Source organism: Onychomys torridus, chromosome 8, assembly GCF_903995425.1.
Source record: "Onychomys torridus chromosome 8, mOncTor1.1, whole genome shotgun sequence".
NCBI lineage: Eukaryota > Metazoa > Chordata > Mammalia > Rodentia > Cricetidae > Onychomys > Onychomys torridus.
The window spans coordinates 18,615,948-18,635,436 of record NC_050450.1 but is presented as its reverse complement, the minus strand read 5'-3'; the positions used below and the strand labels follow the sequence as shown (position 1 = coordinate 18,635,436).

At 50.5% G+C, this 19,489-nt stretch overlaps 1 protein-coding gene across 2 annotated transcripts; it reads left to right on the top strand.

Moving 5' to 3' along the window:
* Positions 1-3,891: 3,891 nt before the first annotated feature.
* Ube2i (ubiquitin conjugating enzyme E2 I) lies at positions 3,892-19,196 on the top strand. 2 transcript variants are annotated; one of them, XM_036196229.1, is made up of 7 exons: positions 3,892-4,169; positions 9,169-9,245; positions 9,383-9,466; positions 10,309-10,381; positions 14,517-14,626; positions 14,747-14,826; positions 17,191-19,196. In XM_036196229.1, exons 2-7 carry the CDS (start codon positions 9,180-9,182, stop codon positions 17,252-17,254), a joined length of 477 nt encoding a protein of 158 aa, XP_036052122.1. In that variant the 5' UTR covers positions 3,892-4,169; positions 9,169-9,179; the 3' UTR covers positions 17,255-19,196. The 2 variants fall into 2 exon arrangements, with proteins under 2 accessions (XP_036052122.1, XP_036052123.1); XM_036196230.1 differs by lacking the exon at positions 3,892-4,169 and adding an exon at positions 4,726-5,025.
* Positions 19,197-19,489: the final 293 nt, after the last annotated feature.

Genomic DNA, 19,489 nt, shown 5'->3' with positions numbered 1-19,489 from the left:
ATCTCATTACAGATGGTTGGGAGCCACCATGTGGTTGCTGGGAATTGAACTCAGGACCTCTGGAAGAACAGCCAGTGCTCTTAACCGCTGAGCCATCTCTCCAGCCCAGGCCAGTCTTACAGAGGCATTTTCTCAACTGAGAATCCCCCTTTCCAAATGATGCTCATTTGACAAGCAAACAAACAAGCAAAAACTGGCCAGGTCATTGTCCAGAGATTGTTGCACCTGCTACTTGTCCATCTACCAGCTAGGACCTAGCAAGCCTGATAACCACAAATCTGGTCACCTCACCTGATGCAGAAAAAAGGGAGCATGACACTCTTAAGGCTGCCCAGCCTTCCTACTTGAAGTACGGGCAGGCAAGTTCTGTATAGGGCTAGGTCAGATGCCAGGACCCAGGTGGGATATTTGATAGGTACACCAGACAGATGCTGAGGACAAATGAGCCCCTAAAAGAGGTTGGGAGTATATTAGTCAGGGTTCTCTAAAGGAATCAAACAGATTGAATGAATGAATGTACATATATATATATATATATATATATATATATATGGTTCACTAGAGTAGTTTACAGGCTGTGGTCTGGCTAGTTCAACAATGTCTGTCTGCTAATGGAAAGGACAAGAATCCAGTAGGTGTTCAGTCTGTGAGGCTGGGTGTCTTAGGGGTTCTTCAGTCTATGTTGGAATCCTGAAGAAATAGGTTCTAATACCAGCGAAGTAATGACTCAGCTGCAGGATAGATGAACTTGATGGCAAGGGCGAGTAGAAGCAGGCAAAAAGCAAAAGCTTCCTTCTTCCATGTCCTTTCACGTGGGCAGTCATCAGAAGATGTGGCTCGTATTGAGGGTCTTCTCATCTCAAATGCTTTAGATTTAGGATCGGTCTTTATGGCAGTTTGAATGACAATGGCCCCAATAAGGGCATATATTTGAATGTCTGGTTCCCAGTTAGTGGAATGGTTTGGCAAGGGCTAGGAGGTGTGGTCTTGTTGGAAGTGTGTCATTCATTGGAGGTGGGCTTTGAGTTTTCAAAAGCCAATGCCAAGCCAAGTCTCTCTCTCTCTCTCTGCTTGATGCCTGTGGATCAGGTTGTAAACTCTCAGTTACTGCTCCAGTGCCATGTCTGCCTGCCTGCCTGCCTCCATGCTGCCCACCATGACCATCATGGACTAGCCTTCTAAAACTGTACACAACTCCCCAACCAAATGCTTCCTTTTATAAGTTGCCTTGGTCATAATCTTGCTATTTTATTTATTTATATATTTTATATATGAGTGGTCTGTCCGCATATATGCCTTATGTCAAAAGAGGACATCAAATCTCATTACAGTTGGTTGTGAGCCACCATGTGGTTGCTGGGAATTGAACTCAGGACATCTGGAAAAGCACCCAGTGCTTTTACCTGCTGAGCTATCTCTTCAGCCCTTGGTTATGGTGTTTCATCACATCAATAGGGGAATAACTTGGCTGGGTGGTGGTGGTGGTGGTGGTGGTGCACGCCTTTAATCCCAGCACTCAGAAGGCAGAGCCAGGCAGATCTCTGTGAGTTCAAGGCCAGCCTAGTCTACAGAGCAAGATTCAGGCACCAAAACTACACAGAGAAACACTGTCTTGGAAAACAAAAAACAAACAAACAAACAAACAAACAAACAAAAAAGACAGTAATTTAGTTTTCCCAGCTCAAATAATCCAAACAAGAAAAATCCCTCAAAGGTAATTAATTCTAGATGAAGGTGACAACCAAGACTGGCCACTACAGAAAGGAAGGAGATGCCTACTTCTGCATCTCCTGACTCTCAGTCTGGTTAGGTCGGAAGACCCTCTGGGTCTCACCTTCAATGTGAGGGGAAGCAGAAGGCATCCAGACCTGGGCTAGAAAAGGTGTTCCTGTCCAGTTGTAGATTTCCATACATTCTGGATATTTGCCCTCAACAGATAAAAGCATGTCAGCAAAACTTTCTACTACTCTGTGGCCAGCCTATGACTCAACTGATAATCTTTTTTAAAGATTTATTTATTTATTATGTATACAGTATTCAGCCTGCAGGTGTCCCTGCAGGCCAGAAGAGGGCACCAGATCTTATTACAAGTGGTTGTAAGCCACCATGTGGTTGCTAGGAATTAAACTCAGGACCTCTGGACCTTTGGAAGAGCAGTTGGTGCTCTTAACCACTGAGCCATCTCTACAGCCCTCAACTGATAATCTTAAATGCACACTTTAAAAAAAAAAAAAATTATGTGTGTGAGTATACTGCCAGAATGTATGTATGTGCACTGACTGACTCCATGACTGGGATCAGAAGAGGGTGTCAGATTCCCTGGATCTAGATGGAGTTAGAGTTCAATGGGATGTGGCCATCATGTGGGTGCTGGGAACTGAATCTGGGTCCTCTGCAAGAGCAACAATAGTTCTTTACTGCCGTGCCATCTCTCAGGGCTTGATACATAAGTTCAGATAAAGTACAACTTACCTAAGTTTGCTTTTGTTGTCTGTGAGGGTTTTGTTTTGTTTTGTTGTATCACATCCACCAAAAAAATTATTGCCAAATTTTCAAAAATTATTGTCAAACTTTGTTTCTTTCAAGAGTTTGATCGCATTAGCTCTAAGTCTCCAACCCATGTTGGACAAACTCGTTTTCATATGTGGAATGAGGTAGGAATCCAAATTCATGCTTTTGCTTGTAAATCCTTCATTGAAACCAAACCCCTGTTCACAACAGTGTATGCAGAGCTGGGCCCAGCAGACAGGGAGAGAGCACTCAGGGAACATGGCGCCCTGCTCCCACATCAGAGCTCCACCTACTGATTCTTATAAGGGCAAAGGATGGGCGCTCACAACAGTCAGAACCCTTCACTGGGATTTACTGATTTTCCACAAACCTCTTACCCCATTTCAGTCTCGGTTTTTTTTATACCCAGGGACTTGGTCAAGACCCCTGTCCACGGAGAACGCATGTGCTGACAAATAAAAAGGTACTAGGCTGATGTAGTCTCCTACCCATCCCAACCCAGCCTCCACCATCATTCCTGACTAGTACAAGCCCTTCCCTCTGCCCCGGTGAAGTTGGCCTCTGTTCCTGCAGAAAGCCCAATAGCCATGAGTCCAGATCAGGCTCAATTGTGGTGCTGGCTAAAAATGTAGATTCCAAAGCAGATGTACTGTCACTTGTACAACAATTGGGGGGTAGAATCACATGGAACAAGAGTTCAAGGTCATCCTTGAGTTGGAGGCTAGCCAGGACTAATACATGAGACCCTAAGCTAATACAGAGATCCTAAGCTAAAAAAACATAAAAATTTTTGAGTTGGGGATTTAGCTCAGTGGTAGAGCACTTGCCTAGCAAGCACAAGGCCCTGGATTCGGTCCTCAGCTCCAAATAATAATAATAATAATAATAATAATAATAATAATAATAATAATAATAATAATATAAAAATTTAAGAATTACTGGGCCACTCAGAACCTCCAGACAATCTGCTGATGACTTTGTTTCCTGACCCACAGGCCAGGGGTGTCCCGGGTCAACAGAGGGACCAGGAGCCATCAGTCTTGGAAGCTGCTGTGCAGGCTAGGACAGATCAAAAATAGATGCCTTCTGTAGTGGGGGACAGACCTGCTGGGGTCACCAACCACTACAGCTGGGTGGCAGGGGATTGTATCTTAAGCAGACCTTAATGAGCTCTCTCAGGCTCTGGTGCTCATTGTGATCTTATTCTTCTTCCAAAACATCAGGAGTAATTTACAGGCTGGACTCCAAGGAACACTGGGCAGTTATGGGAAAGGGACATGGGACTGTGAGCCCTGTTCTGGAGCACCCAACTGCCTCAGAAGGCAAGCGAAGAAGGAGGGGCAGAGTGGTGAGCAGATGGATGGATAGACCAACAGATGAACAGATAAAGGCTGGTCACTCCTGGAGTCCCCAGGACCTTGGGACGCAGTCCAAAGATCCACAGGCCCCGGAAGGTCTCGGCACGTGCCAAAAGGTGGAGCAGGCGCCAGGGTGGCCAGCAGGGGGCCAGCCGACGGTTCTAAGTACCCGTCCCGTCGGAGAGGAGGCATCCGGGCGGGGAGCTGGGTTGCTGAGAACTGGCTGAGGAAACTGGACCAGGCCACAGCGCGACAAGAACGTGTCCAGCAGGGCCAACACAAGCTGCGCAGGGCTTTCAGGTAGAACTGAGGTGTCGGCTGCGGGGTCGTGGCAGGGATTGGGGGAGTGGGGGTGATTTCCCGGCTGCTGCCCCTCCCCCATGGTTCAGACCCGTTCCCCTCCCCCAACAAGGGCCAGCCAGTAAGTTAGGGAGCATCCACATTTCTTTTCCCGTCGGTTTTGCATGCGTTTGACCCTTTGTATGAGGCCAGTTCATTGGGTAGATTCGAGATACGCCCCGCCCAGGTCCCGGAGCCTGCCAATTGCAGGGAGTTTCACAGCGCGCTAATGCTCCGGGGATCGGTACCGTCCTGCGACGATTCCTAGGATGCTTAGGCCTCAGTAATCTTTGCTCCCAGCACCGGGGCCTTAAGCCCAAGGATACCTCCAGGGTCTGTGCCCGGGAAGGTGCTCTCTGAGCATCCGGACAACCCTTGGGAATCTCAGCTTCCTTTTCTCCACACGGCTCGCCGGCGTGTCCTCGAGTGGACGCGCTTATCCCGAAGAGGAGTTTGCAGACGCTCCCTCGAGCCTAGGACGCGGCCCCTTTAAGAGTGCGGCCGTTCAGGGAGCCGCCTGCCTGGACAGGCGCCCCGGGCCCGGGCTCTGTAGGCGGCCGTGGACAACGGGAGCTCGGCAGCCGAGTGTGGGCGGCGGGAAGCGCGTGCTTGCATAGACGGCGTAGGACACGGGACAGGAGCGACGGTACGCGGAGCAGGCGTGCGGCGGGCAGCCCAGCTCAGGCCCCGCCCCGCCCCGCCCCGCCCGCTGGGGTCCTGCGCTCCGGGCTGCGCGCGGCGGGCGCGGAGGGAAGTCCCGAGACAAAGGAGCGCCGCCGCCTCTACCGCCGCGACGGTCCGGGCCGCGGTCGCCCAGGTGAGCCGCCACCGGCCCGCGCGCGCACTCCGATCCTCGCCCCGCGTTGTCGCCGTTTCCTGTAGGCTTCCGGGAGGCGCCGAACTGAGCCGCCACGGCCTCCTCTTGGTCGGGGCCTCCTCCCGCCTCCAAGCCTCGGCCCTCGAAGCCCTGGGGCCCAGCCGCTGTGCCCCGGGCGAGTGCAGGGGTGGGAACACGGTCTACTAACCCCCTACTCCTGGCGGACTGAGTTCCTCCGACCCCACAACAGACAGTCTGAGCTTTCCAGTAGCCACCAGACACGTTCTGGGCGGTGCTGGGGCAGTGGTTGGGCGAGCGGGAGTGCAGGAAGGCCGTGGGCACTGGGCCGTGTCGCGGCCTGTAAGCACCGGAGTCACAGCAGGAGGCTTGCTCACTTCGTCGGTTGCCCAGACGCTGGGCTTGTCCTTTGGGTTTTGTGGGTGTCTTCTGTACATTCTCTGCCCCAGTGCCCTTTATTCTTAAGGAACTGTTGCTTTAGTGGGAGAGTTACCTGCCTCCGCAACAGAAAACGGGCATCGGAGGGGAATTTGTTCCGATTTTCTAAAGGTGTTTAGGCTGTGGGTGATTGCAGTCCTGCCCTCGTCTAGCTTTTTCTGCTTCTGGAAACTTAAGAAAGCCTGGTATCCTTAGTGAAGGCTTCTTAGGGCCTGCAGTGTGCATTCTGGTGGAAGAGGCCACTTAGCCTTATCCGCGCCAGCCGTAGTACCTGGCACCCGTGTTGCGTATGAGTAAGTCGAGGTGGGTGGAGATAAGCCACCTTGCACACGCTCTCTGACCGGTAAGTAGCTCTGAAATATGTGATGTCGCCAGACAGATAGCGCATGCCGGAACCCTGGTGTGGTAAGACGACCTAGCCTTGTATTCCCTGCCTGTCTCTGGTGGTTGGGGGTTATTTTGTCTTTGCATCACAAAACTTTCCTGCTCGTGAAGTGGCTGTTAACTTGGGAAGGCAAGTTGTGTTTAAAGGCTTTTGGAGTGCCAGTGGGATTAGTGGCACTTACTGTCTTGAGGACCGGGTTTCTGCCTAGATCATTGCAGGTGCATCCCTAGGGCTCCTTTCCTTGACCGTGGGACAGAAGGCCTTAAGAGCTATTGTAGAGTCATCTCTCTCTCACTTCCCCCTCTCAATCCTTTGGAGGCAACAACTCTTGTAGCCAGGTTGACCTTGAACTCTTGGTGGTCCCTTTGATTCAACCTCCTTAATAATGAGTGTACAATCATGAGTCACCGTGTGCACACTTAGGATAATCACAGTTGGATGCCAGCACAGAGTTCTCTGAGCTGGCCCCTTTCTTCTGAGGTCAGCTATGGCTGTCCCAACAGCTTTGTCCAGCACAATATCCCAGGCTCCTTTCTCCATAGCACTGGCCAGGGGTTCAGGAACCTGTTTGGAAGTCCTGCCCAGACTTGCTTGGGATCTTCTGCCATCTGATTGGCTGAGCAGGGATGGCAGCTCCTTTACAGCCTGCCCTCAGTTGGGGAAGCTAGAGTGCTTGTGCCCCTAAGCCTGAGGAGGGCATTTCCCAGGAGCCCAGGGATGCAATTAGGCCTGTCCATTGAGAAGAACTAGTTGAAAAGTGGGACATATTGGAAGTGAAGCCCTAGGCTTCCAAGCTCTGCTCCAGCCATTGACATCCTCGGGTCTGTTCCCCATCCACCCCTGTGCCCTTCTATCCAAACCCCTCAGAGCTAGCCCTCCCCTGCCGTGTTTCTTGTGCCAGTATCACCTGGGTATTGTGGCACCTCTTCTCACTAGTGAGTCCCTGTGGGCAGCAACCTGTCTTTCCCTCTTAGATGAGTGCACCTGGATCTATGTTTTCTAAGACTATTCAAGTCTTGGGGGTTTGGTGTAGAACCTTAATGGCCATGCTTGTTTTGGGAGAGGCTCTACACCTGTAGTGGGGAAGGAAAGTTTGGGTTTGAGCTTGAGCCTTTATTTTTTTTGACTTGAGGTCAGGTAAAGAGACGAGTCTTTAATATATACATTTTGGGCTCAGGGACTGGAGTTTCTGGCACTTAGGGGCTGTCTGTCACAGGCTTGTCCCGGTGGCTGGTGCTTCTTAAAGAATTTCTTTTCTTCGTGTTGGTTTTGAGAAGAGTGTATAGGGTATTAAAAATACCGATACGTGGTGTTTAGGGTTTTGTTTTGGTTGGTTGGTTGATTGGTTTTGAAACAGGGTTTCTCTTTGTGGCCCTGTCCTGGAGCTCACTCTGTAGATCATGCTGGCCTCAAACCTGGAGATCTGTCTGCCTCTACCTCCCAAGTGCTAGGATTAAAGCTGTGTGTCGCCACCAATTGGCTGTGTTTGTTTTATGGTGACCTCACCCAGGTTCCTGCAACCTGGCCTCCTAGGTGATATACCACCCCAATGGCAGTCCCACCCCTTTTCTACTTGTGTATTTAGTAAAGTCATCCATCAAGAGCAACCTAGGGCCAGGTGTGGCAGTGCATACCTTTAATGTCAACATTCAGGCCAGTGTATTTGTTAAGGCCAGCCTGGTCTACACCTGTGTTCCTGGGTTAACCATGGACACATGGTGAGATGCTGTCTGGAAGCCAGATGTGGTGGCTCATGCCTATAATCCCAATACTAAAGAGGATTGTTGTTAGTTTCAGGCTAGCCTGGGCTACAGTGTGAGATTCTTACCTCAAAAACAAGCCACCTAGAACCTCAGTGAGGGTTCTCCCGGATTGCTTTGACCCAGTGTGTCTGTTTAGGAGATGTCAGAGAACAACTCACAGGTAGAGGTGCATATCTAATCAGACCACCTGTAGCATTGGGGATCATGGCCTCTGAGCAGGTAAATGAGCTGTGGAGGCCCTGGCTGGGTCCAGAATGCAGGCTGATTCCTAGGGGGGTTGTGACTTTGCAGGTAAGAACGGCAGCCTGAACTAAGTATGAGTAAGTAGCAGGAACTTTGGGGGGTCTGCTTGAGATCTCTGAGAGGCTGTAGCAGAAACCTGTCCTAGCAAGAATCTTGCTCTTGTCCTAAGGTAATTGAAGGCTCTGCCTCGGAGTGAAGGTTCTACAGGACAGCCCAGTGGTCAGAGACCACTTTGAGCTGAAAACAGGCTGAGCTGGTGCTGGTCCTGCTGGGAGATTTTGCCCATAAGCCCAGTGGAGCCCCACATGAGAATGATGGAAACCTGAAGTGTTGGGGTCAGATATGGCACTTTTGTCCTGAGAAGCAGCTCAGTGTAAACAACTTCAGAAAGATACCCTTTGACCTGCTAGATCCTTGCTCAAGGGGTTGGCTTCCCTGTGATCCACATACCTCTAGATCCCAGTGCTCAGTAGGTTTGGGAGTCTCTGGGTGCTGTCTCATGTGATACTAAAAAGAAAAGAAGAAGGGTAAGCAAGTGGCAGCCAGGTCGGAGCCACGGTCAAAGTGATGGCAGGCTATGGGGACGGTCCTTTACCAGTGCTGGGTGGAACCTAAGGGTCTTGTCCAGGTGTGCTGAGATGGGCCCTGGCAAATGCTGTTAACCCTGATGAGGCTTGCCCTCCTTCTCTCCAGGGCAGATCTCTGGATTGAGCTGACAAGCCTGTGGGCCATTATAGTGTAGCAGGAAGCAGAGAGGTTAGTCTAGCCTCTTGGAGTAGTCTGCCTATGGCAGTTCACCCTGCGCTCTGCCCTGTGGGTCAGATTTTTCTCACCAGTGGTTTCTGGCGTGGTGATTGCCCTGCTGTTGAGCCTGATTCTGAGCTGTGGTCCTAGAGCAAGGGTAGTACCTTGTCCTTGCCCTCCTTCCACTCCCAGGCTAGCACTCTACCTTTTGGGGAGGGTCAGGGGTGTGGTGCTGAGGTGAGCCACTGAGCCATATCCTAGCCTCGGGTGAGTACTTCCAGTGTCTGCTATCTGATAGTTTGACTGTAGAGTGGGGGACAGCCTTTGTACAGGCTCTCCTCACTGCCCCACCTGCCTACCTGGAGGTGTTCTAGGGGGCTCTTATTGAGGGGTATAATGGCAGCACTTGCTGCAAAGCAGCTTGCCCACCTTCAACCTTATTCACCTGCTTCTTGGAAACAGCCCTTTGGCCAGGATGGGGGGTGGGGAGGTGGCGCAGAGATATGTATATGTGCCTTTCACTTAACCCTCCCTCTGTGCTATCTGTTCCAGGGACTTTGAATATGTCGGGGATTGCCCTCAGCCGACTTGCCCAGGAAAGGAAAGCTTGGAGGAAGGACCACCCTTTTGTAAGGAGCATTCTGTTTCTGTGCCACAAGGAGGGGCCTTCTGTTGGATTGTGTTCCCTGCTGCTCAGCCTGTAGCCACTGGGTGAGATCCAGGCTTGTTCTCTGAGCTGGTTTGTTTTGTGACTGTTCTTTCTCAGGGCTTTGTGGCTGTCCCAACAAAGAACCCTGATGGCACGATGAACCTGATGAATTGGGAGTGCGCTATCCCTGGAAAGAAGGGGGTAAGGGCTGCCACTGGCTTTGTACCTAACTTTTTCACAAGAGATTTGAGGGAGCAGAACTACCGGAAGGGACTTGGGTTCACATATCTATGACATCTGACCAAGGCTAGCCTACCACATCACAGCCCTCACCAAGCCAAGGAGTGGGTTGTGGTAGTAGGGAGGCTTGGACCCTGGCAAGTCATTGGATTGGTGAACAGCCCTGGTGAAGGTTGCTGGCTACAAAGTGGTGGTCCCCAATGGCAAGGTTCCCCTAGAGAGCACAGGCTGTGTATCTTGCTGCACATTGGCCCAATATTGCCAATTGTCTGTCCTTGCCCAGAACATGTAAAGCATATGAGAGGGAGAGTCTCCTGTTACTTCAACTAGGGACTCCGGGTTCGGCTTAGTGCCTGAGCAGAAATGCAGGTTGGGTTCATGGGTTTGTCTTTACAAGGCTCTGTTGCAGAGTGTGGGGTGAGGCTTCCATCACGTGAGATGGGGTAGGAAAACTGTCCCTCCCAGGATAGGATCCAAGGTGCTGACTTGACTAAGTAAGACTGGGCCCAGCTTTATTTGCTGAGCCCTTTGGTGTTCTCAGCCACCCAAGAACTGGGTCCTAAAACCTCCAGCATCTGGTAGGCCCCCTCCTTGTGTTCAAGCCAGCTTCTGCCTCCATCCTCTCTGAAGAAGGCCCTTGTCTAGCTCCCTGTAGGCACAGTGGATGTCTTCTGTCCCAGAGGTAAAGTGATGGTGTGGGGATAATTAGAGAACAGGCCCTAAGGACCTAGGTTTGGGGAACCTTCTCCTGGGCTTACCTTGGCAAGTGAGCCACACATCTAACCTTAGTTCCTTTCCCACAGACTCCATGGGAAGGAGGCTTGTTCAAACTGCGGATGCTTTTCAAAGATGACTATCCGTCCTCACCACCAAAATGTAAGTTCTGCAGAGAGCTTGCAGTCCCCTTCCCAGAGCCTGCCTTTGGGAGCCATGTCTGTGGGTGCTCTGCCCAGCAATGTCAGTGCTGGGATAAAGGCAGTTTTGGTGAGTTGCTTTGAGTCACAAGTCCCAGGATAAAGGTGCGTGTGTCAGAGGGAAAATTGTGAGTTCCAAGCTTAAGCTCCTGGGCACTTTGATACCCGCAGGTGCCACTGGGGAGTAAGAGAGCAGGAATCTAGAAGCTCACCTAGGTTGGGTGAGTGGTTAGTATATATCAGGTCCTGAGTTCAATTCAAAGCACCAAAGGAGAGAAGACTCTCCTCATTTCAGTCTACTGCATTCTCTTTGTTCCCATTTATGTCGAGTATCCCAGTGAGAGACTGTGTGCAGCCTAAGTGATGAGCCTTCAGGTCTTTAGGTCAAAAGAGCAGGCTGGACTGTGTCCAAAAGGTTAGAGAGGTCAGCAGAACTTGCTTTGGGAGGCAATTCTGCCCAGGGTAAGACCAGGTCTGAGCAGTTGGTTTGTAAACAAATGTCGCCCATTGCAGTAACCCCACCAGGAATACTTAAACATAGCTTATTGGTGATCACCTTGTGTCTCAGTGTTTTCTGCTGTGCTGTTATTAGTGGGCTTTTGTGGGGGTGGGATCAAGACAGGGTTTCTCTGAGTAGCCCTGGCTGTCCTAGAACATGCTGTAGCCCAGGCTGGCCTCCAACTCACAGAGATCTACCTGGCTCTGCCTCCTGAGTGCTGGGATCAAAGGTGTGCACCACCACCACCGCCCGGCTGTTTTATTTAGGGGACAGGTGTCTAAGATGAAGACAGACGCCATTGCTTGTCTCGTTACTTTCATGTGGTACTAGAATCCTAAGCAAATACATACACTTAGACAAGGAAAACCAAGATGCAACTTCTTACAAGGAAGAAGTGAATGAAGAAATGGATTGATTGTAGCTCATGGAAGTTTAAAAACTAAGCTATTTGGGGTTGGGGATTTAGCTCAGTGGTACAGTGCTTGCCTAGCAAGTGCAAGGCCCTGGGTTTGGTCCTCAGCTCTGAATAAACAAACAAAACAAAACAAAAAAAAAAAAAAACTAAGCCATTCACAATGGCACCAAATACCCTGAGAGAGAGATCTTAGATGCTGGAAACCATGAACGTTTCTGAGAAGCCCAGGATACCCACAACAATTATATAGGAAGATGACCATCCTTCTAGCTGGTCTGCACATGCCACAGGGTTGTCCCATTCAGTCAGGCAGGCTCCAGAGTGTATGTGTGGAGATACAAAGGGCAGGGTCCTGGAGACTCAGTGTAAAGAGATCGTCCGTCCGGACCTCTTATCAGGGTAGATCACCAGTTACCAAGACATGGTTAGCAAAGACGGGGCAAGCATACCGTGAAGCAGAGTAGATAGTCCAGAAAAGCCACACCTACCCACTGGGTATGTGATGAAACTACCAGGGGTTGCTTAGAAGATGGGGGTCCCCTTTGCCACAGCCTGTAGGTTCAGCTCAACCAAGTGAATGGGGAATAAGACAACTTTGGAGAAGGCTCCAGAGGTTTTCCATGATCTTGGGGTGGAAGGTCTTCTCCACCAAGGAAGTTTAAGAGGTGCTGGCCACAGGGATTGGCTATCTGTGGCCCTGGAGTTAAGACAGTCTTAGACAGTAGCTAGTGAGAGAGATGCAGGGAACAGAGAACACCTCACAGGTCTCCAGCTCTTCTAGGTTACCAAGGAGTTAAGTAGCCATGGAGTAGAGTAAACCCCTCATAAAAGAGGAAGACAGATGTAGCCAATAGCTGGGCACTGGGAGCTCTCGGGCACTTGCTGCAGAGTGTAATGGTTGGCTGTTTCTCTGAAAGATCTCTGCCGTGACCACTAAAGCTGGCCTGCCAGTACTCTAGATCTGAGCAGTAGAAATGCTAGCATGTTCCCAAAGGCAAGGCAGGAATGCCATGGAAGCCTCATTGGTGATAACCAGAAGTCAGCTGGTGCAGGTGTGCATTAGTAGCAGCATGGGAAATACCGAGAGTAAAGGGAAGCAAGGATGTGGCTTGTAAATCCCCCAGACAGCAAAATGGTGGATTCCTTAATGTTTGATCCATGCCCCTCAAAGTAGTTCTACTGGAGTGAGGCTGAAAGCAGAAGGGCCTAGTAGCTGAGAATCGAATGCAGGTCATCATTAGAAGAGGGAAACATGGTTGTCATAGGAGATTAAACTCGGATTTCTGAAAAGTGCAATTAAAAGGAGATAAGGATGAGCCCTGAATTGAGAGAGATGCCTGCTGGAGAAGGGATTGTGTTGAGCAGACAGTAAGGGACACAAGATCAAGACATGCCTTTAAAGCAGCTGCCAGGAACTGCTATTGGCTCTGTGGGTTAGAACATGAGCTGCTCTTCTAGAGGACCAGGGTTGGATTTTAGCGTTCCATGGTCGTTCACAACTGGCTATAACTCTTGTCCCAGGGGATTTGACACCCTCCTGACTTCCATGGGCTTTGCACACACCTGGTTACAAACATACATGCAGATAAAATACCCTCCTGCATTAAAAAAAAAATTATCTCTTGTGGGGCGGGGCATTGAAACAGGGTTTTTCTATGTAGTCCTGGCTGTCATGGAACTCCATCTGTAAACCAGGCTGGCCTCAAACTCAGAGATCCAGCCTCTGCCTCCTGAGTGCTGGGATTAAAAGTGTGCACCACCACATCCTCCTCTGTTTAAAGTAATGATAATTAAGGCAGCTGCCAGGGGTCTCTGTGGAGACGGGAACCAAGACCCTGGAGGCCCAGGCCCAGTTGTGAAGCAGTTGAGCTGGAGAGCCTGATGGGATTAGTGGAGGACCTTGGCACCCACTGCCCTCTCCATTTGCATGTCGGTGGACCTGTGGCACAAGTCACACTCCAGTCCTTTCTCACAACTTTGCAGAAACACAACCACAAAGCACACACTGTAAACCACAGCCCTTCTGGACAGACCTTGTGCAGAAGAGTTAGGAGTTTTCTGTGAGCTTTTTAGTTTTTCGAGACAGGGTTTCTCTGTTTAGTTTTGGTGCCTAGTATAGACCAGGCCGGCCTCGAACTCAGAGATCTGTCTGGCTCTGCCTCCCCATTTGTTGTTATTTAAAGCTCATGGACAATTAGAGTTTAACTAAACTGGCTGGTGATGGTGACGTACATCTTTAATCCCAGCTCGTGGGAAGGCAGAGACGGGCAGATCTCTGAGTTTGAGACCAGCCTGGTCTACAGAGTGAATTCCAAGACAGTCAAGGCTACACAGAAACCTTGTGTCAAAGAAGAAAAAAAAACTTCCCCAAAGAAGGTAACAGTTGTGAGTCTCCATAGGAGTCCTGGGAATTGAACCCAGATCCTCTGGCAGCACAGCCTACCGCTATTTTTTTTTTTTTTTTTAAAACAGATTTCACTAAGACGTCTAGACTGGCCTTTGACTCATAATCTTCTGCCTGCCCTACATAGTAGCTGGTGTAGGTGTGTGCCACCACAGCTGCCCAGCCCATTTGTTAGCAGTCCAAAGCCTTATGTACACACATACTCTGTGTCTTGCCACAGAGCTCCATCCCCAGACCCCTTCATGTGCTGAAAAGCCAGGCTGCCTTTGGACTTGTAATTTTTTGGGTATACATTTTTGAGAACCAGAAGTTTGCCTAGGTCAAAGTGAGGCAAGTCCTTTTGAGTATCAGCTGCGAAGCAGTGCCTGCCTGCATGCCTGCGTGAGTGAGGCTTACCATGCAGACGTTTCTGTGTAAAGAAGCGTGGTGTACTTGAAGCCTGTCTTGTGAAGTGGTCTATACTGGGAAGGTCTTTGGGATGTTTATTCTGGCCTGCTCTTCCAGCCTTAAAACTGACTAGGTCGTGGTAGAAGGCCATAGGCTCAACTGCCTCAGCTCCTGGCCATAGTCTCTTCTGGATGCTCTAGTTCTCAAGGCAGAGTTGTCTGGTGTAGTTCAGGAGGAAGAGGTGTGTTCTCATCTTTGTCTTTGTGGCCCCTCTGCTACTGAGTTTGAGTTTCTTTGAAAGGTGCTCAGTGTCGAGAAGGCAGGCAAGGGCAGCATGGGCTGGGGGTGCAGCGTCTGCCTCCAGAAGTATTCCTTTCCTTCCTGTCCTCCAGGTAAATTTGAGCCGCCACTGTTTCACCCAAACGTGTATCCTTCTGGCACAGTGTGCCTGTCCATCCTGGAGGAAGACAAGGACTGGAGGCCAGCTATCACGATCAAACAGGTATGGAGTGGCCAGCTGGCCACACTGCCGTGTGTTTGTCCTGTTCACAGTGGCCAAAGCAGCTTTTCAGACCCTCCAGGTCCCATCAGCGTTAGCTGTTTGTTTTTGTTTCTCCCACAGATCTTATTAGGAATCCAAGAACTTCTAAACGAACCAAATATTCAAGACCCAGCTCAAGCAGAGGCCTACACAATTTACTGGTTAGTAGCAACTGCCCACTGGCTAACCTGCCTTCCCTGCAGTGCAGACTGGCTGCCTGTCAGATAGGAACAGCTCTGGGGGTTGACACTCTTCCTCAGGGAGGCAGCACTGCACTGGGTGACCATGGGGTGTGGCCAGAACCATCAGCAACAGAGCTCAGTACAGGAGCTTACCCTGAGCAAGAACAGGGACCAGAGCATGATATAAGATAAGATGGCAGATACGGAACAGGTGATGGGGCGCTGGTGGACCATTTAGTGATCTGTGGTAGGTGTGTAAAGAGTTGTCGTCTGCTGCGTGATAGCAACGGCCTTCTTGGTAGTACCCTGCTCTTGGCTCCTTGCATCTGCTGAGGAAGGATCAGTTAGAATTTGAATGACAGTTGAACCAGTGCTGTTAGGCAAGGAAAACCCTCAAAATAGAGGTCCCATGTTTTGGGTGCCCTGGACCCCCACCCCCATCTTCTGGGCTAATGTATGGGGCCATAAGAAGCTAGGTTGGGAGTCTGGTGACTTCCAGGGAGGCACAAAAGAATTGTCTGCCTCTGAATTAGGATGGCACCAGACCAAGAACTGATAGCCAAACTAAACATGCCGTGTATGCTCCATTCTCGCTGTCTACAAGGATCTGCTGGTCTAGGCAAGCACTGGAGTTATTCTGGCTGGGAATCCAGATTGGTCCCATTACAAGGACCTTGAACCTGCTGCCTCCCTGTGTCTCAGGCCTCACCCTCTACTCACCCCAATGGGAATAGAGCAAGGGTCCTTGGAGCAGAGTCCTAGGCACCTCTGTTTTAGCCTATGGCCCTGATGAGGTCCATCATTCCACTGGGTCTGTTCTTCCCAAGAGCTATGCAGGAAGAGGAAGGAATGGGTATGCCCTGTATCTTCAGGGAAGAGGCCAGGGGAAAGTTGGGCACGTGTCCAACCTTGGAGCTTGTGTCCTGCCCTCTAGTGGCCAAGGCAGGCCTGTCTAGAGTTGTCAGTAGAACCTTGAGGTTGTGTCTTACATTCAGTGCATTGCCTGCTGTGCACTGATCACACAGGCTCTTCAGGCCTCCAGGCCTGATCCTTGTGGGATACTATTACTGGCTTGTGTGCCTCCTGGCACAGGGACTGTGCAGCTCATGAAGCAGGTATGCTCCTGCCAGACCCTTGGAGCCTGTCACTGTGCCGGTGCTTAGCACCACACTTTGCCTTGGACCTAGCTCTGTTCACAGCTGGCCTGAGGGTTTGGTTCCCGCCTAGGTAACATGGGCTCTGTTCCTCCAGCCCTTCCTGCAGTTCTCAGTGGTGGGGTCTCTCTGCTGCATCATCCAGATCTCTGTCACTGGCTTGCTTGTTTTCACTATGTATGTAGGAGCTTCGTGTCCCTCTTTCCTGAGTGGCTAGTGCCTTGCTGTCATTGGTTAGTGTCATTGTTGAGTAAACAGGAGTACACTGGGTGAGGGCTGGGCTGCTGTCCTTATCAGCCCCTCCAGGACTAGCATGTGCTTTCTACATGTTATGTCCTCCCTGCTAGGGTTCTGGTACTGGGCCTTTCTGGGGTGACCCTGGTGCAAGAACCTGTCATTTGCACCTTGGCTACCCTGTCTCTCCGGTTTGGGAGTGTCTGAAGTCTGAGGCCAGGCAGCTTGGGCTCGGGCTTGCTCTAGAGACACTTGGCAAGTTCACTGATATATTGCAGTTCAGGCTGTACAGTGAGACCCCCCACTCCCTAAGGACTGCTGCCCTAAGAAAAGCACAGCCTGTAAATGTCATGTTCTATGTCAATTTTCTGTTCCCATACATAGTGCAGGCCAGCCTAGGTGTGAAGTCAACAGTGGCCTCATGCCTTCCATATTGGAAGTCCACAGACGCTCTTACCTGTTACAGAACTGAGCAAAACCTAGTCTAGTTGATAGTACTGGCTCATACTTGCTTATTACAGCTGATTAAGACCAGTCTTGCTAAACTTGTTAGGTGGAGAGACACACTTGGTTTCCCAGCTGTACTGAGAGACTGAGGTGAGAAGGTCACTGTAGAAGATTTCTATCTAGGCTGTGATGTGGTGAGTTCACCATTGATCTGGTTTCCTAGTAGTGGAGCCAGCAGACTGCACTTACTAGTCAGTAGTGGGAGTGTGCTGGGAGTGCCAATGCACTCCAGCCTGGGTGACAGACAAGACCCTGACTCCCCGAGGGTAGACAGCACGGGTAGTGACGGTGCAGAAAGCCGAGACCACTCTGTCTTCCCTGTGCTAGTCTATGTTCTGTTCCCCCCCCTGTCCCGGTGGCTGCTGGGGACAGCCACCTTGCCTCCCTGCCCCTGAGCAGGTCATGTGACCACCCTGCCTAACTGTCTTTTCTCTCTTGACCTCCTCAGCCAAAACAGAGTGGAATATGAGAAAAGGGTCCGAGCACAAGCGAAGAAGTTTGCCCCCTCCTAAGCAGCGGCCCTGTGCTCCATGACGAGGAAGGGATTGGCTTGGCAAGAACTTGTTTACAACCTTTTGCAGATCTAAGTCGCCGTACAGTTACTAGTCGCCTGGGAGGGTTGAGCGGGCGCCATTTTCCATTTCCGCCACTGGCATATACAGTCTCAATTCGCTGAATTGCCCCAGTTTTTCATACAGGGTCTCTTCCTTCAGTCTTTTGTATTTTTGATTGTTATGTAAAACTTGCTTTTATTTTAATATTGATGTCAGTATTTCAACTGCTGTAAAATGATAAACTTTTGTACTTGGTAAGCCCCTAGGAGCTAGTTTCTTTGCGCTCGGATGCAGGCATGCTTCCCACTGTTCAGAGCTCTGGCCTCCAGCTGGCTGTATGACAGAACCACACTGTCCCTCCCTCCCCACCCTCGTCCTCCTCAGAAACCTGGGCTGTTGCTTATGAGCCTCAGATCCAAAGTTGGCCAGCGTCTCCATTCTGCACCACTTCCTTTGTGTTTATATGGCGTTTTGTCTGTGTTGCTGTTTAGAGTAAATAAACTGTTTATATAAAGGTTTTTGTTGCATTATCATCATTAAAGTATGAGGAGGTACTTCAGTATGTCTGGCCTCCTTATATGGCTGCAGCCCTTGCCAGGCACCAAGGCTGAGCCCCAGGACCAGCACCTAGGAGTTCTCACAGCTTCTGCTAGAGTTGTGCCCAGGCCCCATGCAGCTCCATCTTCATCTGGTTCTTTGTAAATAGGACTATGTACAGAGGTGTGTCCTGTTCTCCCCACCTGGGTCTTTGCACCTTAAGGTACCAGGCAGCATGAGACCCTCAAGAAGTCGGAATCTGCATCGGCCTTCATAAACCCAGCAGGGTGAAAGACTGGCTGATCCAGACCAAGTGAGGGCCAAGGACACAGTGGCCTGCATTGATCTCCCTGCCTGCCTGTGGGCCCTGATAGCTGGCTTCAGGCCTTTTGATGCCCTGCCCTTGCACCCTGGAGGAGGCGGCCCTGCCACCGGCCCTGGCAAACAGCAGGTCCTTGTCTAGAGCACCTGAGCACACAGCTCCTGCACCTCCTGGCCTGCATTCAATCCCACCCTACAACCCAAAGGACCAGCATGGGCATGGCCTCAGCCCAGGATGACCTTGGGTACCACTGTCCACATAATCTGCTGGACCTGGTCTGGGGTGGAGCTGCTATCTAACAGCAGGCTGTAGCCATGCCTGGGCCGGGCTGGGTCTGTGATCTTGGGCTCACAGTGCACAGGGAGGTGCAGTGGACAGAGTCAGCGATCATGGGCTCCATCAGACTTGTTCCTGAGACCCCCTGGAAGACCCGTGGCATGGGAACCAGTCACCAGTGGCTCAAGTTCAGGGACCAAGCAAGGGAGGGCTGGGCCCATGCCCAGGTCTGCAGCAGGAGTCTTCATTCTGAAATTGGGGGGATTTGTGTTCACACAGCCGGTGGCACCTGTGTGGACTGGGTACCAGTGCTTCGTGGGTATGTTTCACTGCACGCAGTCCGGAGCTGAGTTGGATGGACAGTTGCAGGCAGTGGCACGGAGAGTTCAGGCTGGTGTGTGTGTGTAGCCTGCTCTCAGAATGTCTTATTTTGTAACAACTGACTACATTTAGTAATAGGTACACATGTATATGGTTAATATATGGAAATTCAATATATTTTATAGTTAAAAGTATTCTAAAGTAACTGATGTTTCTAGCAAACTGTAGTGACTCCAGCTATGAAATGTTCCTTTTGTACCATGGTCCTTGGCTTACCAGAGATGTGAATCTTGTAACATGAGAACTTGGTCTGTGACCATCCTGTGTTCAGATGGTGGGAGGAGGGTTCCCAGCATGATGAGGTCTCATTGGTAAGGGATTGTGGGCCACAGATGAACCACTGTATCTACAAATCCTCTAATTAAAACATTTCCACAAGCTGCAGTCCTTGGCTTCCTGTTCTCTGCCGTTTACTGTCTGCTAGTCCTGGGGTTCTCTCATACCCACTAGCCATCTGTACCTGTTATCATACCCTTAGTGCCCACCTCTCACCAGCATCCCAGGCCTGCAAAAGTCAGGCCTGGTACCTGGGTGGGTCTTCCTGATGAGGGGAGTTTTACTAAAAGTGCTCCTTGAGGAGTCTGGTGGAGGTGGGGGCTGTGGCTGGAGAGATATGGCCTCTGATGAACTTGTGAAAACAAATGTTTTCTCCTGGGCTCACCATGATTTCAGAAATT